Source organism: Falco biarmicus, chromosome 2 (assembly GCF_023638135.1).
Source record: "Falco biarmicus isolate bFalBia1 chromosome 2, bFalBia1.pri, whole genome shotgun sequence".
In the NCBI taxonomy this organism is placed as follows: domain Eukaryota; kingdom Metazoa; phylum Chordata; class Aves; order Falconiformes; family Falconidae; genus Falco; species Falco biarmicus.
The window spans coordinates 16,089,813-16,117,695 of record NC_079289.1 but is presented as its reverse complement, the minus strand read 5'-3'; the positions used below and the strand labels follow the sequence as shown (position 1 = coordinate 16,117,695).

The 27,883-nt window shown below is 37.4% G+C and overlaps 1 protein-coding gene across 2 annotated transcripts in view; it reads right to left on the bottom strand.

The window, feature by feature from the left end:
* Positions 1 to 27,883, bottom strand: part of DYNC2H1 (dynein cytoplasmic 2 heavy chain 1) — a 178,024-nt gene that overhangs the window by 28,739 nt on the left and 121,402 nt on the right. For both annotated transcript variants that reach the window (XM_056327288.1, XM_056327289.1), the window contains exons 83-85: positions 10,345 to 10,461; positions 3,617 to 3,826; positions 1,083 to 1,172 (exon numbers count right to left, since the gene is read on the bottom strand). In XM_056327288.1, the coding sequence (XP_056183263.1) occupies positions 1,083 to 1,172; positions 3,617 to 3,826; positions 10,345 to 10,461 (417 nt within the window). The remainder of the gene's footprint in view (positions 1 to 1,082; positions 1,173 to 3,616; positions 3,827 to 10,344; positions 10,462 to 27,883) is intronic.

The window sequence follows — 27,883 nt, the reverse complement described above, 5'->3', positions numbered from 1 at the left end:
TGCTTTTTAAATAATAATGACTATAATAGTCATAAGAGAGAAGGGACTAGGTTCAACTCTGGTTATATGACCAAACAATATCTGAACATGCATTATCACTTGTTGCTATACATATCTTTACACTTTATTGTCCATAATTTAAGCCTTTTTGTGAAGGAAAAGATAAAGAAATATTAAGCATTAGCGAAAAGAAATGGTTTGCATAACAAGGATCTTATTAACTCTGGAAATATCCATTTGACAGCTTCTTTAAAAAAGTAATGCCTAGAAGTCATGTACCACTCAAATCTTCTTTTTGAATTTGACAGAACACTAATGTTCACAGAAATCGTATCCTACTGGACGAGACTGTGTTAATCAAGGTCAAAACTAGCAGCTTTCTATTTATTGCCCGGAGGCAACAGATCTAGCCCTCTTAAAGGAACCTTCCTCTATGGAAGGTTCTCGCAGTTTCCTCTCTATGTATCCAGCATGATGAAATTTGTTTCCTTAAATACTAATTGATTTAGATAAATGACATTTTAATTTGTCTGCCTATTATCTTAAATATATTTCTTCTGTCAAACAAAGTATAGACAGATTTACACTAACTAAAAATTATCTTCTATAACAGACAGAGCTGTTGTTGGACTCTGCACCTTGTAAACCTGTAGAACGCAAATGTTTTCTTTATTTTCTTCAAAGACTAGTCTTCTATGAATTTCTACATTACCTTTATTAGAATTGATTCACTTTACCTCTTTATATGTATCTCTCTACCAGATTAAAGAGTGTGTCTTGACTTAGACGTAAAGAATCATCTGAGTAAATAAATCTTTTTTCCATACAGTTCATCAGAAAGACTAATGAGTAAAAGCTAAGAAGTAAATCTATTGTGAAGTAACATTACTGTATTTAAAGTTACTGACTTCAAATTGCTCAGTCTGCTGTCTTCGTGTTTCTCATCCATCTTTACATTTTTACATACCTTTTCACACATTTAAAGCTCTTTGGGACTTTGGTTTGGAAAGGCCTACTGCAGTGCAATTCACATAATATACATGTGACACCAGCATACTGAAGTAAAGTGACTTTAAATTTACCTGTATAGCAAGTGCTCGAGCTACAAGACTTCTAAGGTATTGTAAAGGATCTTCTGGACCTTCCCACTTGCTTTGCCATGTGACAGGACACTGAAACAAAAATATATTTACTGAAAGTATCTATTTCAAAATCATCATAATGACATGTTAAGCTAGGAATTTGAATGAAATTAAATAATCTGGAGATCAAATGTATATACAAAGGAAAAAGGCAATACGAGCTATATAATGATCAAAGCATACAATAAGGATAAAACCATTAATTGTACCTACTCCACAGGAATCTGTGAAGCACACTGAAATTGACTCTGCAAGATTCTCCTACTTACGGGAAAGAGAATACATGTAAATCATTACCTGTGAAATATTGCGTAACACTGAAGATGCTGAGCAAAATAAATAGTTCATACTGTTTAACATTTACAGTTGCATTTTTAAGGAACTTAACAATCAAGTAGCGCATGGGCTGAACAGATTTTCAAAATCTGCTCACAGAAGCTCATAAGAAAAACTATCTTTCAGAGTAAATACTCTATGTGTACCTTTTGTAGATAAAAACCTGAAAATATCTGGATTCAGGAACACGAATTAATAATGAATTTAATAAACTAAAATATATACAAGATGATAAAGCACATTTACCTGCATGCTTTTTGCATAATTATGATTTTTTTGAAAACTTCTTGTATTTGAAAGTATTTTCCTTGCATTTTTTCAGACTCTTTTGCTCAATATGCATTTACAGGCAGCTCACCAATCATTTATAAGTCATTCACGTAATGTTGCTAATATATCTCTATTTATCGCTAAAACTCTATATTACTCTAAGTTGAAAATAATAGCTTAGCTAATTGTTAGTATGAAAGCATATTTCAGATGTATACTAACATACCAATTTTGCATAAATAAGGCACATTGAAACCATTAGAAGTCATACATTTATTGAGTTTTACATTTCTTTTGGTAACCTAGCAGCTTCTGCAGGTGCTATAATCTTAAAAGAACTATAATCTTGGTGTTTTTAAAACCAGTTCTTTGTTACATATTGTGTGACTACACTAAACTAAAGAAGAACTCTGTATAGAAAATACATGAAACAAATCACTTCAAGATGATAAATATAGAGAGGTTTAGCTGCCAGCAGATTTAGCTGCCATGCCAAGAGCATGGCGTTAGCCTCTCTGGAGGGCTGCTGAAAAGATTGCTTTATGGTCACAATCCAATAAAGTCATCTAAGTAAGATTCTAGGTAAGTAGGTAAGTAAGCAGACGAAATGCCAGAAACACTTTGTTCAGTACATCAGCAAGCACCGAACTGATGTCTGTGAGAGATAAAAATGCACAGAATCTTTAAGTAAATTTTTTGTGATGGTGATCAGCTTCATATTTTGGAAGCTGCTGCTTCCAATTTAAGAGTGCAGCTTAAGTGCACAAGCAAGCCATACTCTCTTGCTCAGTAACAAGAAATATAACTATAAATACTAAAAAACGGCCATTACATGTATCATTTGCATTCACTATGACTTGTACTTAGCACCAATTCCTACCACACAGTCAAAACTTGTTTAAAAAAGCAGTAAGATTGCTAACACGAAAATGTTAATTTATTCTAATTGTACTGCAATTTTGTTAACAAATGCTGCCTGTGAATCTGAAAAGACAAGAAATTTAATCATTGTTTTAATTAGCAATATGATAGATGAATAGACGCATAACAATCTTAACAGTACTTGTTCCTCACATGAAGATAAACAAGAAGTTAATAGGAATTATAGTTCATTGCAGGGCTAATCTCAGTATCTATGCATTAGCACCATTAAAATTTATCAGCTTCTGCAGGTGAAAAAACCCCACAGTTTCATGTCAATGTTTGACTATCTTTGGAATCCAATTATCTATTAATGACAGCATGTAAATTTGCAGTCACTAATGGTACCAATTTATCAAAATGCCCAGTTTACTGCTAGAAAACATGGAGAAAGTGCTTGTATAAATTCTGGTTGCTTTTTTCGTATATTAAGAATACAGGGTGAGATGATATGTTGATATGATAGGCACAGCTTGTGTGGTATGATATGGCAATAATCCATACTGGATAAATGCAGAGAGCAAATTGTGATTACAACTGCAGCAAAACTTAAATCTTAAGAAACTGTAAAAACTAAGAAAAGGGACAGATGTACATGTTCTACTGGCTAATATATTTGACTTTTCTAGCATGATTTGGCATTTGAAATGGAAATAGTATTCCACAACTTCTAATCTTATTGGATTTGTCCTTAAAGGAAAGCTTGATAAAAGTATAATATACTCAGAAGCTTCTGAAAGTACTTGAAGCAACCTTTTCCTGTGTTTTCATTTCCAGAACATGGTTCTGTTTTAGAGTCACTATCAACAAAATAACTCCATTTTAGCATCTCTATCAATAAAAGAACTTAGAACAAATGATGACTTGAAAATATGTATCAGAATTTTGTTCAGTATCCTTGGGTGTTTTCATTGTTTACAATGTAAATTTATGACAAAATCATTTACCTTCTGACTTAGCAGAGCGCTTGCTAGTCTTTGTACTTCAGAAGTCAGTAATGAGGTACCTCTGATGACTTTACTTAAAGAAGCAAGTGACTGATGGACACTTTGCACAAGGCGAATGGCACTGAATTGTTCCAGAGTAATGAATGATAAGACTGGAGATCCCTGCTGCTCCACAGGAGGAGACACCTTCTGATGAATCAGGTTAGAATTCTAAAAAAGAACATGTGATGTCCAGTTAATAAACTCAGGGAATCTATTATGTTATACAATGTATTATTTGTTTAATTCTTAATACTCCATATGAACTTATTAGCTTTTAAGTAATTCAGATATCCCCCCTTTTCTGACATGGGATTAAAACTATAATGACACTTTCAACATTGTCTGTGAGGTTTTCAATAAAGGCATCATTCTTCTGAGACAACTCTCTACCCAATTACTTCAAAAGTACTGGAATTTCTGAAAAATCTTCACTTAGCTGAATCACTACTTTTAGTATTTGTGTTAATGTGTTAGTATAAAAAGCAGTAGTCTAACTCAGCATAACAAGATTGTACTGGGTACTATAAACCATGCTGCCATATATAGCCCTTGCTTTGATAAGACTAGTTCAACCTAGCAGCAGATTAAATACAAATAAATAAAAAGTAAATATAATACTATGTGTAAATACTGAGTAACTCGGACTCTGAGAGGTACTGCTCTTCTCTCACTGGTATTTTTATTACATACTTCCATTCTGTTACTGCCATTGAAAATCCAAATTTATTCAGTAATTTCAAGAGATGGTACCATTTTTTCAAATCTTAATTCATATGCAGCTTATTACATAAATATATTTTAGCATGTGCTATGAAACTACCAATCTGACATGTGACAAGATGCTGCACTGAATTCCAGTTATGAAATTTAAACCTTTACTGGAAAATTCTGCAAGGCACAAATGCAAAAAGAAGACCCTAGCCTTTGGGGAAAAAAATGTTTTGCTATTTCAATTTGTAGTAATTTATTACGGTAAAGTCAGATTTTACTCCTTCTGAAGTATCTCTTCTGAAAATATAAGTTGTTTTGACCTTTTTTTTCACATTAAATAAACTTCTAAATTGTCACATGGCATCTTGCTTCCCAGGATGTCTGGCACATCTGTCTTGCATACAGAATGTCTGCCACCACAATCATTCCCGGGCACTGTAGGTTTGTCAGAACTTTCATGTGTTTTGCATTTCAAGCTCATACTGCACTCAACTACTAGGCAAAAGTATGAAAAAAACTAACTGAAAGAGTATACTTTGGTTTATGACAAACAAAAAAGTGAAGGATAAGGTCTTCCTTCCCACGTTATTAAAAAGGTATACAACAAAGTTACTGTTGAAAGTGTAAGAAACACATAGTATTTAGACATTTTATGTTTTGTATTTTGTCTTTGCATGTATCCTGAAATCACAGTACCAGTTTCACTTTAGTATTTCTGGACTATAGTTTGTGGAGTATATATAAAATATAATGTAAAACTAGCATAAGCTAGTTGATAATTTCTTATTGGAGTGTTTAATTACACAAAAAATAAAGAACAAAGACATTGCAAAGTGCGGGCTTTGCTCAGTTTGTCACATACACAGTCTTAATTAATGAAAAACTTCTGAAAGAGAAGGCCTCCAAGTTCCTCAATACTGTCCTTTACATAACAGTCTTGTAAGAATTGCATATTCATTTCATCACTCTTTCTAATGCTTTCTCCTGAGAATTTGTTAAAACAACCCATCTGTCATTCTTATAGGAAAATTAAACATGAATACCAGTATCAGCTTATACATTTAAAGTTCTATTACATTCCCTTAAAATCCATTATGCATATAATTCACATCAGCTTTAAAAATATCCTCATGACCTGCTTGGGAATTCAGATGAAGAACTGCTGAAGTACTGAGTGTTTTTCCAAATTGTAAGAAACTGAAGCTAGGTTATAATCTTTAATATTGAACACTATATTATGCTACCAATATTAAATTAGGTGTATTTTGAGACTTTGATAATTTTCCCTCTATCGCTTCTATACTTTTTATTATCTCAGTACAATACAAGACTTCATGTAGTCTCGCCTAAGATGCTCCAGATATTTCCTTTATTACCTTCCTAAACTCAAATGTGTTCCTAAACTTCAATATGTTGTGAAAATTGCCCCATCAGAAATGCAACAAATATAATGAAAACAAACTCATATGCCTCCACTAGTTATGCATTTTATTAAAAAATCAGGTTTGGTGGTGGTGGTGGGTTTTGGAAACCTCCATTGCCCTTTTGATGTACCTATTCTGCCTTGCCCTTCGAGTCTCTCTGCCTTTTCTTTTAGATATTAGCCTCTCTGTTTATTACATACATTATTTACTGCTGAAAATATAAGAAAGAATGACCTTATATTTCTGTTTCACTGATTTTACTTGGTGAAAAAAACACTGTTCTTTCATTAAAACTGAGGTTCCTAATGTTTTAGATAAAAAAGCAGCAACCTGTTAATTTTCAAAACTAATTTTGCAATTGTCTTGCAGCATCATGCAACTTTATGAAAATAGTTAGCCTTCAGTTTACAAACACAGCAAAAGATAAGGTAGAAGGCATCATGACAGCATATGATCATATACTCAGGAAACATAATTTTGAAGCAGTTGCTTCCGAATTTTCATTATGGGTCGGCTTTCTAACTTTCATAGAGGTACTAAAGGGTGTCTTTGAAACAAGGCAGAAAACGCATCCTACTTACAAGAAAAATACAGCACTGATTCCTGTCTCTTTCTGCTCATGACAGATAGCCATTTGGACATGATGAAACAGTTATGCAGCCCCACTGCATCCTGCCATTTTTGTGCTTCTCTGAAAACTATCATATGATGAGCAATGGCTGAGTTCTGTTGGACAGTAATTTCCAACTGATCTAGTTATGTGACAATTAAGTGCTTATATAGGTCTTGTTCTACATTCTGTCCAGGCAGAAGGCTATGTGGGAAGAGAACGGACATCAGGACAGAGGCTGGTTCAATTATGCTGATGACCCAGCCCTGGCCATCCTTTTTTAATTTCCACATTAAGAAATATCTTTTTTTTAAATTTGTATAACCCTTGTTTGACAAGTTATTCAGTGATGGCTTCACTTTTTCAGTAAACAGTCTTTCACGAAAACTTATACTGGGCATCTGAGTATTTGGGGTTTTTTATAACTTAATGGCAGGTTCATGAGAGTTTAATTAATTTGATTAGTGTTAAGTTGTTATTAAATCATGCTGAAAGACACTGCAGAAGCAGTCTTAGGACAGTATTCATTACAAGAGTGTTTTCAAATGTCAAGAATTAAAATGTATTTTTTCAAATGAAGTTAGATAGATGAAAATGTCAAGACATTCTGTACTAGTCCAGAAGAGCTAAATAAAGAGGAAGTTTGCTTGTGTAACTTTCAACACAGGAGTGCACTGATTTGAACCAGACTTTAAGTATCTATTTCATTTAAATTAAAATTCAATTAAAAATTCTGGAGCCTGCATTCTGGCTAGACCAGGGGTCCTCAAACTTTTTAAACAGGGGGCCGGCGCGCAGATGAAGTGGCAGGCAGTCATCTGCGGCTGCTTGGTTTCCCCCCCCAAACCCCGGCGGGGGGGTTTGGGGGGGTTCTGTAAATACCACGGGCCGGATTGAGGACCCTGGGGGGCCATATCCGGCCCGTGGGCCGTAGTTTGAGGACCCCTGAGTTAGACTAATAAACCGTGGATGAAGGAGAGGCAGTTTCCATGATTCTATTGTTATGGATAGACAAAGAATAATAAACTCTCCAGCTCAACAATTTCAAAATGTCTGAATAATTGGTAGCAACATTTAACAGAGCTTTGCAAAATGTATGCCACTGAGAAGAAAAATAAGTTCTACACATTTCCAGAAATATTTCTTAAAAAGTAATAACATGTAAGTTCTCAGTACTGTATTAATGTATAAGAAATATTTCCCATTTCAAAATGTCAAAAATGAAAAAGCTAAAATTTCCAATATGTATCTGCCGTTCGGCCACAAAGACTGTGATAGCTCTAAAAACTGAGCACAAAGGACTACTATTCACAGAGCCACCAAACAGTTGAGGTTGGAAGGAACCTCTGGAGACTGTCCAGTCCAACTCTGGTCAAAGCTACAGCAGGTTCCCACAACTGTATCCAGTCAGGTTTTCAGTATCTCCAAGGATGGAGACTCTACAGCCTCTCTGGGCAACCTGTTTCAGTGTTTGATCATCCTCACAGTAAAAATAAAAAAGTTTTGTCCTGTGTTTAAATTGCATTTTCAGTATTTCAGTTTGTGCCCATGGCCTCTTGTCTTGTCACAGGACACCACTGAGAAGAGCCTGGCTCTGTCTCCTTCACTCCTTCCCATCAGCTGACACACAATGATAAGATACCCCTAAGCCTTCTCCTCCCCTGGACGAACAGTGCCTGTTCTCTCATCCTCCCCTTGTATGACAGATGCTCTTGTCCCCTAATTATCTTAATGACCTTTGGAAATCCTTGGAAATAATTTCCAGGATGATTTGCTCAATTACCTTTCCAGGTGAAGCTAACTGATCCATCATTCTCTGGATCCTCCTTTTTGCCCTTCTAAAAGAGTGACATTTGCTTTCTTTGATCCTCAGGAATCTCCCCCAACCACATGTACCTTTTAAAGATAACTGAGAGTGGTGTCACTACGGCAGCAGCTAGCTCCCTCAGCATTTAAGGGTGCATCCCGTAAGGTCCTGTGGATTTGTCTATATTGTTTAAACACTCCTTAACCTGATCCTCTTCCAAGAGTAGTCTTCCTTGCTCTGTACTTTCCTACCACTTTTGGGACCTGGGACTGGTGAAGGCCAGACTTACCAGTATGGAGAGGCAAAGAAAGCATCTAGTACTTCAGCCTGCTCCTCATCCTTTGTGGACAAGTCCTCATGTCCATTCAGTAGTGGGCCTACACTCTTCCTGGTCTTCATTTCATTGCTGATGTACCTTTAAGTTCCCGCCAAAATACCAGGTTTTGAAAAAGTGAGGCTTCTTCCAGTTGTGTCAAGAAGGTCTCATCTACTTCACAATGTTGGCCAATATTAGGTAAAATTTTTGTTTTATCACTGATTTCTGAAATTCACTGACTACATAAATTCTATAGACATTCTGACAATTTAGCTTCTTTATATACTCTAAATTATTTAGACTGATTTTTGTAGGATGAAACACTGATGTTCAATCCAGAGAAATACCCTGTCAAATGCGTCTATTATTTTATCTAAACTTGGACACTAGATTACAGAATACAAAAGTGATCATCATACAGTATTGAAAGTGTACAAATAAAAATATGTCCACACTTAAATATTATGATCAATTATTCCAGTGTAAATTCTACAGCACAAACCTATGTCAAGTGGCAAATTTTGTTATGCTTCAGAAGCATCTGCGTATTTTTTTAAACATTTTTATTCCAATGCTGAGTATGTGAATCAAGGATTAATTCAAAAAGAACTATTTTACAAATATCTTGAAAATAGTTATTGTACATCTTGTTTAGCTGCAGACTGTTTATTATAGAATCATAGAATGGTTTGGGTTGGAAGGGACCTTAAAGACCATCTAGTTCCAACCCCCCTGCCACGGGCAGGGACACCTTCCACCAGACCAGGTTGCTCACAGCCCCATCCAGCCTGGCCTTGAGCACTGCCAGGGATGGGGCAGCCACAGCTGCTCTGGGCAACCTGTGCCAGCGCCTCACCACCCTCACGGTAAAGAATTTCTCCCTCATATCTAATCTAAACCCACCCTCTTTCAGTTTCAGTTATTTTGTATCAAAAGATTATTTTGACAAACCCACAATGTGTCATACATCTATTTATATGGATTAAATGAGAATTTAATGAGGGATTTCAAATTCCAGCATGCACCTCATGTCTCTTCTTTGTATGTAGTTATTTGAGTTAGGGAAACATTTTTCTCATTCCAGTGCTGTTGTGTACAAGATGTGTTTTTAGGACATGCTGTCTGTTATCTGTTACTTATCGCTAAGGGGAAATAATAATGCTAAATTATCTAAGTAGGCTCCTAGTGTGAGGTGAGAGGGGTCCTTCCCAAGTATGTGTAGCATCTGCTTTCAGAGAGAATTTGCACACATTACAACTGAACAGACAGTCACAAGAAGAATTCAATGGTTGGAAATCAAGCTCTACAATATATGTAAAAAAACCCCAAAAAACGTGAAACTGAACCAACCCAGAACAAGAAAGAAACAAAAAGTAAGTGAAATTGGATATTGCAAGCATTGTAGCAAGGATTTTAATAAACCTCAATTTAAAGCTAGCACCGTATTTCATTACAGGAAAAACTTAATTTAACTTTTATTATCACTCAATATTGCCTTGTGAATATTAGAGAAATTAAGAGACTAAATTCAAATCTAAAATAATTAGTGGTGTTCTTGGAAACACACACAAGATGTTAGTCTCATGTCTTGTGAGTGTGGTATCATCTCCATATGAAAAAAAAAAAGTGACAGCCTGTTATCGTACATACAGACTTCATAGCTAATCACACACATGTAAAATTGTGCATACCACCTCAAATGCATTTAATTTACTTTTTTACTTCTTATGTATCAATATGCAAGATAATTCATTAGACCTTACATTTAATAAAGTTACCTGGGAAAAAGTTATCTTTTCAAATTAGCTACATTCCTACCTGATTAAGTTTCTTCCATAGGTTGAGAACAGGAGAAAGTTCAGTAGACCATATTTCTCTGTCAAATTTGCAGCCAGCAGTTACTGACCTGCTCAGGATCCGAAGCTGTGAAATGACCTGAGTGATGAGAATACAAATGCAGTCTTGAAGAAGGATAAACAAACTTCTTCTAGCACAAAAATGCAATACAATAGCAAATACTCTCAGATATAGATATATCTATGGACTTAACTTTTCGGCATACTTAATTACTAATCATGATCTATCCAAAACATAAAAAAATAACCATATCCAAATACAGAATATTTGAGCTTCATTCATATTAAGCCCCAAAAACCCAAACAAATACATATTTTCTTATCAGAGTAAAAGTCTTTGTTCCACTATAATTGAAAAACTAATGAGGTGTATAATTAATTAAAAAGCCTCTTTTCCACAAAATTTAAAGACAAAATTCAAGTTCTGCCTTTAACTAGGCCCCACCTGTAATTAAAAAACAAACACAAACAAATAAATAAAAAAAACCCAAAAAACAAAACCCCTGGAATATGCTACTAAATACACAGTACATATCAGGCATCAAAACTCCAAGACAACTATAATATATTCATTCTGATCTTCCACAGATCTCTTACGTGCTTAGATATACGTGCCACCACAAATTTATTAGTTTAAAGAAAGACAGAAAGCAATTAAAAGAATAATTGTAAAATTTTTAGAAAAAAAAAATGGAACTACCTGTTCATTAGATCCAACTGCCTTTGATTGTTAGTAACCCTGGTAACTCCACACATAAACCGATCAAATATATTTATACATTTACAAAGAAAGAATACCGAATTTCAAATTCTTCAGTGATATTGCAGTCTGTCCCTTAAATTGCGTATAAAACCCCTAGTATTTTTAGGTATTTTAGCTAAATTTTAGTTACTTTTCACAGTGCATTTTTTGCAAGACTTGTTAGACAACAATTTACTAATTCTCTCCTCTTTTACTTGACTATAAAGAATTAAACTTGATAATAAAAAAATTATTAATTGTTCAGAAGGACTTTATATTATTGTTAGATGGAATGAGGCAGGAAGTCAAGTTGTTTCTGCTGGGTTTTGACTTATTTTCTATTCTTGAAAGATTTGCAATAATGTAGTGTTTTCTGTTTTGTTTCTCATTTTCTTTTGCTGAAGCAAACAGCAGCTTCTTATTTATCAGCTTTGATCAGGTCTATGAAGCACTACAAGGTGACTGTATGCTGAACCATTATTTTAACTTCTATAACATTTACTATATGTTTATTCTTATATTTTTACAAGATATAAACCAATAAAGTATAAATATATAAAATATCTCTGTATATAATAAAATCATAGAATCATCTAGGTTGGAAAAGACCCTTAAGATCATTAAGTCCAACTGTTAACCCAGCTTTGCCAACTCCATCACTAAACCATGTCCCTAAGTGTCACATCCACACATCTTTAAATGCCTCCAGGGATGGTGACTCAATGCCCTCCCTGGGCAACCCTTTCAGTGAAGAATTTTTTCCAAATACCCAATCTAAACCTCTCTTGGCACAACTTAAGGCCATTTATTCTTGTCCTGTGGCTTGTTATTTAGGAGAAGATATCAACATGCACCTCGCTACAACCTCCTTTTGAGTAGCTGTAGAAAGCAGTAAGCTCTCCCCTGAGCCTCCTTTTCTTAAGGTTAAACAACCCCAGTTCCCTCAGGTGCTCCCCATAAGACCTGTGCTCCAGACCAGCTGCACTGCCTGTCTCTGGACACACTCTAGTGTGACACACTTTGGTGCCACATGGATCTCCATCCCCTACCTCCACTGAGACAGATGACCGAAGGACCTCACTAGTAAACCATCCCTCAAACACTGGTGTGTTGCCTCCAGGCTTATCTCTAATGAGCCTCATTTTATCCCCTTCCCCCTTCAAATCAAGTTTAAAGCTCTTTCAATGAGCCCTGCTAACTTCTACATCAAGATCCTTTTCCCCATTCGAGACGGGTGTCTCCTGTCCTGTCTGTTGCCAGCAGGCCTTGTGTCCTGTAGACTGACCCATGATCAAAAACCCAAAAATTCTGCTGGCAACACCATGCTTGGAGCCAGGTATTCATCTGCTGGCTCTTCCTCTTTCTTTATCAACATCCCCTGCAGCTGGAAGGCTGGAGGAGAACACTACTTGTGCTCCTGATCCCTTAACCTGTTGTCCCAAGGCCCTGAAGTCTCTCTTGATTGGCCTTGATCTTCTTGTTGCAACTTCATTGCTGTCTACCTGAGAAATCAATAATGGATAATAATATGAGGGCTAATAATGGATAATAACCTGGGGGCTGTACCAGGGTAGGAAGCTTTCTCTTCATATCTTTAATCTGGGCCACAGGGAGGCAACAGACTTCCCTAAGGAGCGGGTCCGATCTGCACATCGCGCCTTCTGTTCTGGTCAGAAGGAAGCCTCCTATGACAATGACCCGTCTTTTTGCCTCCATAGAAGCAGTTCTGATGCGAGGCTAACAACCTCTGCGACACCTCCGAGCCAGATGAACCATCGCCCTCGATATCGTTCAGTTCCGCTTGCACGGCCTCACACCTATCATGCACGGGCACCTGGGCAGGTGGGGTGCTCAAGAGGAGACGCGCCTGCTGTGCCAGGCAGGAACTTGTCACCATTGCCCCCGATCCCTCAAGTCACTGTGCTCAGCCAGGCAGAGGGAGGATAGAGAATCCTCCGTCCCACGTGTCCTGTTTGCCTGTTGGGCCTGTCTCAGGGAAGGCACAGTGCGATTGCAGCGGTCTGCCTCTCTCTTGCACTCCCCGATACTGCTCAGCCTACCCACCCCTCCCAGAGCCCTGTCACGCAGCGGACGAGCCCCCCTACCCGGGTGCACCTCCCACAGGTGTGCTCACCGCCGCCGCCCAGGACTGGCATGAGAGCAGGGCACGGCCGGCAGCCCGGCACCGGGGTGGCAGCACGTTCCCACCAGAGCTCTGCCTGGGCAGCTGCCTCAGGCCTGGTGGGTGCAGAGCTTGGAGGCCACGGCTTTCTGCTGGGTGGGGACCACTGCCCCCTGGTCGAGCTGGCAGAGCTTCAGTGCCCTTTCTGCACGACTTTCCATGCAAACTGCCACGCAACACCCCTGCCGATGCCCCATGCCCTGTTCGCCCGCCCTGCTGGCAGCGCTCCTGGTTGCTAGCGCTCCCTCAGAGCTTCTCTTATAGGTGTGGGGGCTTGGCTGCCATTGCTCCTGGCCCCGCACAGGTCCCATCAGCCACTGTCATGCAGCTGACCTATAAACCTATATTTAGGGAAAAACGTATAAAGGTACTTTTAATTAAGCTAAAATAGTATTCTTTTTCATTAAAAGCTGACTTCTTAATATAATCTTAATTCTGAAAAAAAATCTTTTTTAGTTCCCTCAGAAATGATGCTATTATAATCTGTTGTCCTAGAGAATTATGCATAGTCTGTGATTCCAGATCTCAAACACGATGAAAATAGAGATTTGTATTTCTCTGTTATATTTAGGGAATTAAAGGTAAATTAATTCCAAGTCCTAAAAAACAGTATTAGTTGCCCACAGTCATAGCCTATTATAATAAAGTACTTTAGCCATGACCCTGCAACTTGGTTTGCCAAGAGGAACTGCATGCATACCTAATTAATATCTGGAAGAAGCATCTTACTGTATTGAACCTTTACTTTTGTCTAGTCTGAAGTAAACTGCCAGAAAGGAAAGCAAAGAGAAGTTGCAGTTCAAGGCAAAGGGGTAGCTGGAGTGAACAGAGCTTTGCCTAGGACCAGGTTATGAGCCAGCTAAGAGCTTACAGGCATAGATCAGACGACAGACCAACACATGTTGTGCTTCAGTAGGTGTGCGCTACCAACTCCTTGATCAAGAAAGCAAAGGAAGTTAGCTGTCTTCTGACAGCTTGAAGGAGCCCAAAAATCTCAGGCCTTCCTACTCATGAGAGACTTCAACCAACCCAGTATCTACTATGAGGACAATATGACAGTGCAAGGAATGCAGATTTCTAGAATTTTTTGAAGACAATTTCTTCATAGAGGCAATCGATTAGCCATCCAGTGGAAACACTCTACTGAATCTGTTGCTAATGAGCAATGAAGAACTGGTGGAAGACGTGAAGGTTGAGGGCAGCCTTGGCTGCACAAACCATGAAATTGTGGTGTTTAAACGTTGATAAGAGCAAGGCAGGCAGTAGAACAATAACCCTGGACCTCAGGAGAGCACAGATTTTAGCTTAGTCAGGGATCTTCTTGGCAGGACCCAATGGGCAACTGCCCTGAAGGGCAAAGGCGGCCAGGAGGGTTGTTTAACTTGAAGAAAAAACTCAAAGCACAAGAACAGCCCTTTCTGATGTGTAGGAAGCAAGCATGATAAGGAAGCCAAAAAACAAGCATGGCAGAAGATCAGTATGGATGAAGAGGAAGCTAGTGATCTCAAATGTAAAAAGGTAATCCACAGAATACGGGAGAAGGGATGGACAGATTTAAAGACATTGCTCAATTGTGTTAGGATGGAGTGAGGAAAGCCAAACCTCAGCTGGGTTTGAAACTAGCAATAGATGCAAAGGCCTACAAGAAGGGCTTCTGCAAGCATTCTGGTAGCTAAAGGGAGGAAAAGAAAATACGAGCCATTTCTCAGTATAGCTTCTGTTACGGAAAATACCATTTAATCCTGTCATTCTCAAAACTTAGTTGTAAACCTTAATAATTCTTTGTGTGCTTTAGCTATTGTGTATAGCAGAAAAGATTCTTGTTTAATCTAGCAAAAATTTATTTTCTCTGATTAATGTTTTGATCATAGTATCTTTATCATTCCTGTTATTCTTCCTCCTTTTTACTCTGCACACATGCAAATGTTCTGACAAACAATACAGATGACAAACACACATTTGTGCCTTCCAGATATCATTCTTTTAGCTATAGTTCTGGCTCTTACAATTTGTTTTTTGATAGTTGCTTATCATCATTTGCAAAGAAAGAAAACATTTATAGCAAATACACTTTAACTGGTAATTCAGTAAGCAGTACTTTATATATACTTGCATATTTACACTATAAAGCTGCAAAAAGTTTCTATGATTGCTTTGTGGATATGGGGGATTGAAAATATTAAGTATTGTATTCTTTTTTAAACTGCCTTCATAGGTATATATGCTTAGCTCCATAAAGCCGAAATGAGTTTGAGAAGTAGTGACTGCAAGATTAAGTAATTAAAGCATTTTATAACTCTAGTATAGGTTTAGCTGTCTATTTCTAATTATCTAATTATAGAATTTGTGAATATAATTTAAATAGAAATGCACTATCTATCCATTTTTTCAATCTCTTTTTCTTCAGTGCTCCTATATCTGTTTCTGCTTTGTGTATTTTACCAAAGTAGGTCAAAAATACTGGGATGTTTTTTATCAAAGTTAAGCATTAAAATTAAAAGTATTGAATAAAAAAAAAAAATCAAGTTTTAACTCTCAGTGTTCTAGAGTACTGTTACATACTTTATCAAATATTCATGGAAATTATTTACCTCTTTCCAGTTCATCCCATTTCCTCTCTAAAGTATAACAGGTATGATGGTAGCATAACTTACTACTAAAGTTTTTATGGCAGCACACTGTTTCCAATTGACTGTAATTTTTTTAAAATAATGGGTTGGGCTGAAACTGTGTAATGGGTGGCTGTTTCGGCCTGGATACTTTTTGAAAATTTTAGCCTAGAAGAGTCATCCACCTACAATAAACACAGGAAAATACATTTAAGTCATGTTAAAATACTCAGGTTAACCTCATTTTTTAACTGCTTCAGCATTCTAAACTTTTGCTGAGGGACTGCAAATTTGGTAGACATTTTTTTGTGTGCCATTTTTTTACACCCATTAAATCTGTCCATATTTAGGAAAGAATTAGAGTGTAAACCAGTAACTTATATTACTGCTTAAGTATGATGACAAGTTTGATTTTAGAATTTAAATGGCATAAACATTTTATTCTCACAAATCACAGAGAAGTTTCTTACAGTGCTGACCAGTCTATGCTACTCCAAATCAGCTAAAGCCTAAGAAAAGGTTTACTCAGTACTCTCAAACCAGTCTCTTTCTGAATGTTATTCAAATGAAAAGGGAAACTGTTCTTTTTTAATAGGATCATAGAACAATTCAGGTTACAAAGGACCTCAGGAAGTCTCTCGTCTAACCTCCTGGTTGAAGCATGGTGAGCTCTGAGATCAGACCAGGTTGCTCAGGACTTTATCCAGCCTGGTCTTGAAAAATCCCAAGTATAGAGACTGCACAACTTCTCTGGATGACCTGTTCCACTACCTTACCATCCTAACGATGAAAAACTTTCCCCTAATATCTAGTCTGGGCCTTTCTCATTTCAGTTTACGTCCTGTAAAAACAAGAGAGTCAAATGCACAGACTGGAACAAAGAATGTGTTAAGATTGGGAATTACCTGAATAAAACCATGAATGGGATATATTTCTCTATTAGAATTACCAGGTGTATCATAAATGCCTCCCAGGTTATGTGATATGTTTGCAGTCACTCCGTGGAAGTGTTTTCACCTCCAGGCAGGAGAAACAAGTTTGAAGTTGGAAGGGAAATTGGATTTAAAAGAATGAGGAGTATCAGGAATACATTCCCAGGGGCCATATGAAAGACAAAAATGGCCCCGTAAAGGCAGTAGGGCAAGAACAAGCACACAGATGGAATGAGTACCTAGGAGACCTTGACTCAGCTGAGAAAGAGAATATGGTTCGGGATCTGTATCTAAGGAGACAAAATAACTCTTGGGTTGAGAGGGGGAACTGTACATAGTCACTTAAATCAAACTTAATACAGACAAGCACAAATTCACTCTATCTACACTTCGGCACTTACTTAAAGCTTACTTAAAACTTACCTAAATAACCAAGATTACAACCTTAGCCTCCCTACATAATCAATAGACAGATCTTGAGCGGGCTCATTTGTCACGTGGAAGGCTCTCCTATCGAGTACATAGGAAAAATAAGTTTCTTACATTAAGTACCCCAGATAGATGCGTTTCTGTTGTGGAAATTAGTATAAGGATTTTCATTTCCTGCAAATTTAACTTCAAAACACAAGAAAAATTCAGCTTCTCTCACTGCATTATATGTATATGCTACCATCATGTCAACGTACAATTGACTTCACATATTTACTCTAGAATGAGATTAATTTTGTCTTAAACATGATAGTTCTATGACCACAAAGAGAGATTAGAAGTGCCTAGCACAGATGTAGACATCTAGGTCTGTTGAACCATATTCTTTGAACTCCACTTTGGAAAGGTACCAAGTAATGTACTTATAATACTAAGGAGACTGAAAATCTAATCATAGCTGTGTAACACAGGGTACTCAAAATAAGACTACTTTTATAATACCTAACCTTTGAATGTTCACCTTTGCTATTGCAACATATTCTTTTAACATTATACACTAACGCTCTTATATGTTGTCCTTGCCCAGTCCAAATACAAGTGTAAATATTTTGAATAATGATGAGTGAAAAAAATCTACTATATAGCAGGAAAACAGTACCATCACTGAAAATATGAGAGGGAAGGAAAGAAAGGCAATCAAAATATAAAAGCAATCAATCACTAATAATGGTATGTTTAAAACAGGGTGAGAAGATTATTCAGAACCGTAAGTCTTTGTAGAAGCTGACTGTTTTAAGTAAGGTCAACTAATTATAACAGCATTTGTATTTAAAATTCAACAGATTAATTTATTTGTGAACAGTGCATCTAATAAAAGCATACAGGAACTGCTACTGAATATTTTTTCCATTCTTAGTGGAAAATTTGTACACTATGTTTCTTTTGCATGGCAGCACAGAAAAGTATAAATTGCATATATTAATAAAGGTGAGGTAGTTAAACTGTCAATACTTATTTACCTAATTATTTATTTAATTGTGCATCTCAGCTTTTTAATCTATTGTTAACTTTATGAGTTTCTGTGGATATATGGTGCTATGATATTGACCAACACATTATAGTAAAATCCCAAGCATTTAAAGAAGTTAAGAGATAATGAGCAGAATGGAAAGCAATAAAGACAATGAATGATCCCATGTGGCTTCATCTGGAACTACTAGAAATTCATGTTTGACCTGAAAAATCAAAATAAAAATTAATGGGGAAGAAAAAAATAAGGAAATCTTAATATTTTAATTTTTCCTTCTCTGGAACTTACATAAAACCAGATTTCTAGGAACATAAAATCTATTTCTATTCTTTACTCATGAACAAGATGAGGAAAAAGTCATTCCTTTCAGTCATTCACAGCTACTTCAAAAACTGCTACTTCACAAATACAATATATAATAAACACAGGCTTATATCCAAGTACTGTATTTACTTCAGAAGCAATCTAGCCTACAAGTCATACAACAAAATAAAATTTTACACACAGTTTTACAATTTGAAAAAGAGAAAAGCAATGAAGTCAAAAATATATTGTGAAATTTAAAAAAAAATAAAAATCTAAGATCAATCATTTCTGAACTAAGTAAGATTACTGTTCAAAGAATATAAACCAGAAAAGATATGCTAGTCACAAAACTGCTATTTTTTTTCCAAGCTTATGGAACAGATAAAAGGAATTTTATTTTTGTACAAGCAGGTAACACGCTCCTCTTAGTAAATCTACAGACAATGCTAAAGCAGATACTCTATTGCCATCTACCGGTTTTAAAAAGGATGTGGTCTTAGCACAGAAACCACTTCTATGCTTCATTTCTCTGAATAAAACAATACATCCGTTTCACACAGCTGTTCAAGAAGATATTTCTGGTTTTATAAGAATTTACAGCTCAAGCTAAAAGATGAAGTTATAAAATAGTCACTTTAGTAAATATTGGGAAAGTAGTTACTCAGTGTAATGCAACTATGTGTTCATTGTGTCAAGAGAGGGCACAGGTTTAAGTTTGATATGCCTTCTGACAGAAATACATGCTTCCATACTGTTCCTCATAGTTCGGTTTCACATGCTGTGAAAGTAGTCTAAGACTGAGCTGTCCATCAGACTTCCCTGACTTTCAATCACTCCGTGTCCCTCACCTTCTCTGCAAGAATAGGGTCCCATGGAGGTTGTTACAACGAAGGTACTTTTAATGGCATTCATAACAAAATCATGCAGACTGCATGTGGATGAGTACCAAACAATTTAAGTCTGTGCTTGCTCTTTTGTTGTTCCCTCAAGCCCACATAAAGCGGCGCTCTCACCTGATAAGGATGTGAAGTAGGACTGGACTCAATACAGAGATATATGCCTTCTGTCAAAGTGCAAAGCAAATGAGGGAAAGGCGTTGACACCACCTCTATCTTCCTCTATACAGAAGAGGATCATATACCTTTGACACCAGTGAGATCCTTTGTAGAGCACATGTTCAGTGGATTAGGAAAGAAAAACTGCAGGATGCTGCAGATAGCTCAAGACCACTACTGACCCAGCCAGTATTCTAGTTGCATCTTCTCCCAAAGAATAATGAAAGGTTTTACTTCCTGGAGATCTCCAGGATACATATTACCTAGAGAACATAATGCTAAAAGGAAGGCCAGAAGAGGTGGCTGACCTTAGCTAATTATGCAATACAACAAAATTTAAGAAAACCAGAAAATTGCAGCCTGTTTTTAGAAGAAAACAAACTTCTCGTAGGTAGAGCACCAACTTATTCTCATACACATAGCACCAATCCTATGGGAATTAATAAGGCTCCCTGAAGCACTGCACTGATTCACTGCAATGGTAAAGAGCTGTGTTTTCTGTTTGAGCACAGTACTGTGGCTTCCACTCCACTGTGCCGCACAACACATTTCCTTCATGCAACACCACCAGTATATACAAAACACTCCCCACATTTTAGAAGTTCTTGTTAAGCACTCAGATCGCTCAGCTGCAGGGTAATATTAAATACAGTTTGGCATAACTCATCAGTTTCTGCTAAAGCCTATTAGTCATGTATTTGTGATGTCGGATGCATTTAATGTCAGTAATTATATGCTCTGCATAGCTGATACAAGGGTTATATAGACGCTAAATTATTTTAAGAAAATAGATTTATGTTCATCTTGATATATATAGCAATAACATAACAAGTTAAAGAATAATTTCAATTGCATGCTTTTCAATAATTATACCCTTATTACTTTATGTTGCATGATTAGAATCATGGAGGAGCAGTAGATATAAAATTAGGTACAGTGCTCAGAGTCCTGTTGAGCTAGATTTTGAAAAAATAAAAAATAAAAATTAGTCTGTTGACAAACATGTAAGAAGCTACAGCTGTCATTATATTACAATCGCACCTTGAAATTTAACCACAAACTGAAGTCCCACTATTCTATATACAGCAGAAACACTGCAGGCAGATGTATGACTGTAAGTAATATCAGGTATACTTACCCTAATTTTTCTTTATCTGAATTGAGTGATAACAGCAGTGGAGACTTGGTGTATAATCTCAAGCATGATCTAGCAATCAAGTTCCAGGTGTCTTTGTACACCCTCCCCTACACATGCTCTCTCTGTCATTCAAGGTAAAAACCACCAACTGGAACTGTACTACAATCATACATCTGACTACAGATACGGGAAGACAGAGCAGTTTTAACCTAAGTAAACAAGATATGCAAGGAATGGTGGGAGGAATCAGCCAGTGAGTTGCTGAAAATAAGAGCAGCTCAGCAACTAAGTTTAAAAAAAACGCTGAAGGATAAAATACTGTTTACTGAAGTCAATGATATTATTGCCATTACATTTGATGAGGCAAAACTCACTTCATGTTTCCTGATGTATGTTCGTGCTGTGTTTGCCTTATTAGATTGTCCTGCACTGTTTTCCGGTATTAGTTTACTGTTAATTTTGACTCAACAAGTATTCATCACAAAATAAAAAACAGCTATTAAAAAAAAGATAATTGCGTTTTTCTACAACATTTCTAAGTTTCAAGCACAGACAGAAGAGCAACAGTAATTATTTTAAGTGCTATATTTAGCAGCTACACTAAGGTATGATGAGCTACTCCTGTTTGACTTCTAATAGATTTCATTAAAGAAATTATTGTTTCTCTTTAAGCAACCACATCTATAAAAAGCATGCATTCAGTGTGACATTTCTGTGCTAGTATCATTTCTGTATTGTTAGATAACATGCTTTTTGCCTGATTTTGTAGACCTGACTTTGTTCAGATATTATAATTTACTTAAATCATCCTGATATAATGTGTAAATATTATTTCTGCATGTTGAGTTCCTGCTAGAACAAACTCTTAAGTTTTAAAATTACTCAGCTGCCATTCATGACGAGTATGAAATGTTACAGTATGAATACATGAAAATAAGTATAACAGACACAGGACATTTCTATACACACTTAAAAATTCTCTATAACAATGTGCATTCTAGTCCTCTACACATCAAAATTGATATTTATAGCAGCGATCTGCAAGACTAGATTTTTACTCAGTATGACAAAAAAAACAGATAAGCGTTATACTATGTCAAAGAACTGCATCAACAAATTTTTCATGGGAATTATATCTTAAAAGCTTGAACAAAATTCATGAGACCTGCAAGCTTATAAATTTTTAAGAGTTACCTTTCAGTCACAGAAGCCCTTTTAATACCATTACTTGTAGCTGTATATCTTTATATTTCAAAATGTATATGAAAAAGCTGTATTATTAACGTAAACATTACTGAAGGAAATTTCTAAAGTGCTGGGTTAACAGCCAACATTGCAAATGCAGGCAGGAATTATAATTTATGTTTATATATACGTTGAGGATAAGCATGAGGTAAACTGCAGAGTTAAAATTTTGGACTTTAGGAACACAGACGGTGTCTATTTAGGGAACCATCAGCAGAATCCCATGAGAAGTAGGCATAATGGAGAGGGAAAGTTTGAGACAGTGTAGTGGACAGCACATTATTTTCAGCTAATTAAAAAGAACAGGGAAATAAAGGAGTATTTTTGAGTGATCTTCAGAACAAATCACCTCATTGTGCAGAAAGACCAGGATTTTCAGCAGAATGGCTGTGTAAGCAGGGAGTGCCTCAATGGGTTGAAAAGACAAAAAAAGGAACATACAAGAAGCAAAATCAAGGACAGAGAAAGAAAAAAAGATAAAAGCACTGCTTAGGCATTTCAGGCTGAAACTGGAAAAGTCACAGCCCAAATGGAGATAAGACTAGCAGGGAACATAAAGGCTGAGATGGGTTTCAACACATGCAAAAGGTCAAAGAAAACATGGGACATTTGACAAAAGCACGAGAATAGAAGTGAGGGATGGTGCATAAAATCCTGAAGTACTCAGTGGCCTCTGTGCATGGTTTAGGAAGGAAAGGAGCAGCTAATAATGGAGAAGAAACAGTCTGCTTAGACAGCACGAACATACTCATCCATGAACATGGAGTTAAACCCAGCTGGCAACCAGTCACAAGTGGTGTTCCCCAGGGCTCTCAGTACTGGGACCAGTTCTGTTTATCTCTTTGTCAATGATCTGGACGAGGTGATTGAGCGCACCCTCAGTAAGTTTGCAGATGCACCAAGTTTGGCAGGAGTGTTGATCTGCTTAGGATAGGAAGGCTCTGCAGAGGGATCTGAACAGGCTGGACTGATGGGCTGAGGCCAGTTGTATGAGGTTCACAAGAAGAAGTTCTGGGTCCTGCACTTGGGCCACAACAACCCCACGCAACACCACAGACTTGGGGCAGAGTGCCTGGAAAGCTGCCTGGTGGAAAAGGACCTTGGCGTCTGGCTGACAGCCAGCTGAACGTGAGCCAGCCGTGTGCCCAGGTGGCCAAGAAGGCCAACAGCATCCTGGCTTGTATCAGAAACAGAGTGGCCAGCAGTACAAGGACAGGGATTGTCCCCCTGTACTCAGCACTGGTGAGGCTGCACCTCAAATCCTGGGGTCAGTTTTGGGCCCCTCACTGCAAGAAAGACATTGAGGTGCTGGAGCGTGTCCAGGGAAGGGCAACGGGGCTGGTGAAGGGTCTGGAGCACAAGTCTGATGGGGAGCAGCTGAGGGAGCTGGGGGTGTTTAGCCTAAAGAAAAGGAGGCTCAGGGGAGACCTTATCGCTCTCTACAACTACACAAAAGGAGGTGGTAATGAGGTGGTTGTTGAGCTCTTCTCCCAAGTAACAAGCAATAGGACAAGAGGAAACAGCCTCAAGTTGTACTAAGAGAGATTTAGATTGGATATTCGGAAAAATTTCTTCACTGAAAGGACGGTGAAGCATTGGAGCTGGCTGCTTAAGGAAGTGGTTGAGTCATCATCCCTGGAGGTATTTAAAAGACATGTAGATGTGGCATTTAGGTACATGGTGTAGTGGTAGGCTTGGCAGTGTTAGGTTTACAGTTGGACTCTGTGATCTTAAGGGTCTTTTCCAACATAAATGATTCTTTGATTCTATGATTCCATTCAAATCAATGAAATCCAGAGAAGTTCACCTGTGGCTACTAGTCAATATGATGGCAAGGCCGCTCTGTACTGCATATGAAAATTCATGGCAACAGAGAAAATCCTTACTGCTGGTAAGGGTGACACTTATACCTGCCTTAAGAAATGGAGGGAGGATTCATGGAATGATAGACTTCCCACTGAATCTCTGTCACTGGAGACATCATGGAACACATAGACATGGAATCCACTTTCAAGCATTAGAAGGAAAAAGAAGGCAATTGTAAACATCCAAAATGGCTTTATCAAATGCAAAAAATGCTTGACCAATCTGATTGCCTTCTGTGACTGAACAACTAGTGGAAAGAGAGAAGAAGAGGGGATACTGCTAATAGGGGTTTTGAACACCATGTTTGATTGCTTTCCTATTTTGAAAGCTTAGGAAGTAAGGACTTGAAGCATGATCTTGAAGAATCGGCTGGTGTCCTGGTTTCAGCTGGGATGGAGTAAATTTTCTTCTTAGTAACTGGTGCAGTGCTGTGTTTTGGCTCTTGTGAGAACAATATTGATCAAGTACTGATGTTTTTAGTTGTTGCTGGGTGAGGTGATGTTTATACTAAATCAAGGATTTTCCAGTTCCTTGGGCCCTGCCAGCCAGAGGGCTGGAGGGGCACAGGAAACTGGGAGGGGACACGGCCAGGACAGGTGACCCAAGCTGGCCAAAGAGGTATTCCATACCATATGACATCATGTTGAGTATATAAACTGGGGGAAGAAGACGGAAGAGGGGACATCTGGCATTATGGCATTTGTCTTCCTGAGTAACTGTTACCCGTGCTGGAGCCCTGCTCTCCTGGGGATGGCTGAGCACCTGCCTGCCTGTGGGAGGTGGGGAATGAATTCCTTGTTTTGCTTTCCTTGTGTGCACAGCTTTTGCTTTACCTATTAAATTGTTCTTATTTCAAACCTCGCGTTTTACATCCCTTTCGATTCTCCTCTGGGTGAGGGGGAGTGAGCGAGCGGCTGCCTGGTGCTTGGTTGCCAGCCAGGGTTAAACCACGACAGCTGGTAGAAAAACTGCCTGCATTCCTGGGCTCAACTGGTAGTGAACCAGGTCTGGACATATGGCTGGCAGCTACTGAGAAGAGAAAGAAATCGGGGTTTGATACTGGGGCCCACATAGTTCCAAGAATAAGTTGGATGATGGCACACTGCACACAGACAAAGCCACAAACAGTGTTGGCAACAGTTCCACTTAGAGAAGAAGGCTGGACTACATAAACCATTGAGTTCCCTTCTAGCCAACATTTCCATAACTATGTGATCTAAGAAAACTTTCTAACCAGGATTCTAGTCTTCATGCTACCTCATATTGGTGTGCATGGCTTTCCTTCTGTTTCTCATGTGTTAAAATTAACTTAAGATGGCATTTACATTTTTAATTTGTTTTAAATTTTTTTTCTTAATCTCAAGCTGCAATCTTGAAAAGTTCCAGTCAGTGAACAAGAAACAGGTCAATCTCACAAGACATCATTAATGTGAACGATGGCCTTGCCTAAAGATGCACAATTAGTTGTAGAAACCATTCACTTGCTTTAGCAGTTGTAACATAAAACTGTAACAAACAAATTAAATTTGAAATGTGTTGGTCTTTCACTGCCCTGGAAAACAAACAAACAAATATGTTTACTAATTAATAAAATCCCTTTTTCACTTCTTGGCATTTCTAAGAAAATTATGAACATTTTTGAGAGAAAGCAATGCTTTAAGATGCTTGAATTTTCACTTTGTATCATTACAACGCTCAATGCAGAAATGGGAGAAACAACTATGTTTCAATTCCTGTCCCAATGAATACCTCATTTTTCAAATACTCCAGCTTCCAGTAGAAAAGATACCCTCCTATTCCTGCGTGACCAACCACCTGGTAGTTATGGCAATTTTCTTTCATCTCCTAAATAGTCATTAAAATGTTCAATATACAATTTTTAGAAATACCGTTGATATTATTTCAGAGCTTGACCCAAAGTTCAATGGGAAGAAATAGGTACTTCCAATTGATGATTCACCCCCCCCTTTATTTCAGATGCCTAGCTAAGAATGGCACAAATTGTTCCCTGTAGCTGCTTGCCTTTCTTTAGTAACAAAAAAATGGATAATTAGTTGAGGTGGCTAATATTCCTGTCTTTCAAGTTAGATAAGAGGAATTACACTGGGGCTTTTTTTTTAAAATCCAATTGGCTTTGAATTGGCCTTATATTTTTCTTTCCCAGTACCTAGACATTTAAAAGAAATACAAATTCACATGAGATTATTCTAATATTGATCAGGGGAATTTGAAGTGGTTTCAATCATTAAATACATCACAAGTCTTTTCTAGTAGTATTTAAACAAAATATCCTTTAAGAGTTGAACTACAAATCTGACAGAACCCCTCTGTGTATTACAAAGATACACTTTCATTTCACAAAATACAATTTTTGAAATACCATTGCCTCATGGAAAATGTATTAAAGAATAACATGTAAATAAAGTATTTGGTATTAACACAGGAGATATTTTAAGAAATACTAAAATATTAACTGCAGATAGTATTAATGAAGAAAACAGGATTTCACAGGTCTATATAATTCACTCTGTGGCCGGTATGAATGTGTTATTCTTTGGAGATGGACTGTAACATACAGGAAGCCTAGATAACCATAAGATTAGGCACCTAATTCTGAGAAAAATAAAGCTTTCTTAGATTAATAGCATCCTTAGTATAGAAAATGTTTTTTTGTGTTATGTTAGTTTATCTGCCATCCTGTATTGAGCACCTGAAAGATTATGTCCATACTGGTAAATAAAAGAAGGTTGTGACTTCCAGCAAGAAGGAAAAGGCTCTTTCTCCACCTGCAGATGTGCAATTGCAGAATGAGTAGAAACAGGTGAAGAAGAAAAATTCTGCCAGGGAGGCATGTGGGCTACCTGAGTCTGACTCATGGATCAGAACCAGTGCCATTCAGAGGAAGTGGTAGATGACCCTGGCCATGGGGACTCAGGTGGTGTTCTCCCCAGTTCTGCTTGTGAAGGGAATGGGACACAAATGGATGCATATGACCATGGAACCAGGTCACAACACTTAGTTGCAGAGCTGGGCTGCTGCAGACATGACTTTGGCTGTCATGGCTGTTACACCTTGTCTGAGAGAGACTGACAAGCCAGGGGCAGACAACATCATCCATTTGACAAAATGTAAAAAGAGTATCTGCCGACAGGCTTGCTACTGGCAAGCAGAGCTTTAAACTAGGTTTGTTCAGGTCATGATGACCAAAGTCCAAAGAGAAATGGAGGGACAGAAGGTCAGAAGAGAGCACCTAGAGTATACCATGATGGGAAAGGCATTCATTTAAATATGTCAAAGAGCAAGCCAGTTCTCTTGTTAACAATAATAATAAAAAAAGCATGTTAATGTTACAGGAATTGTTTCACTCTTTATGGTTTTATGGTGCCTTCATGAATACCAGCTAGATTCAATGAAGATATTTTGAGAGTAGTTAAATGGGACAGAAAAGCAGAATCAATTACTATCAAAGAAGCTGAGATAAATATCTAGGATTAAAAGAAAAAGGAGTATTGCAAGGAACCATCCTTCTGCAATTCCTTTCAGATAATAAAAATAACGGACTTGCTAACTGGGAGAAGTGAGAGGGATTCCCATCACTCTGAGACAAAACAGGTGGAGACAAGCATGCAACTGTGTTTGAGAGAAATGTATCTGGGAAAATTAAATTGCCCTATATCCTCTACTCTGCCACAGAAAATACTAGTCTGATTTAGATTATATTCGAGACTACAAAATTTGTCTGAAACAGGTTATTAAAGCAAGTAATGCTGCAAAATCTGAACCATCAGAAGTGCGGAGTATCACTGGTTCGGTTCAAAATCAAATAAAATTACAAAGGACAAAATATAGGAGAAATACTCCCAGCAACTTCAGTTGAAATGAATTGGAATCCACTTATTTGAAGTTATGAGTATTCACAGTTCAACATTTTAATTGGTATATAAAATCGATAATTAAATAATTTTAT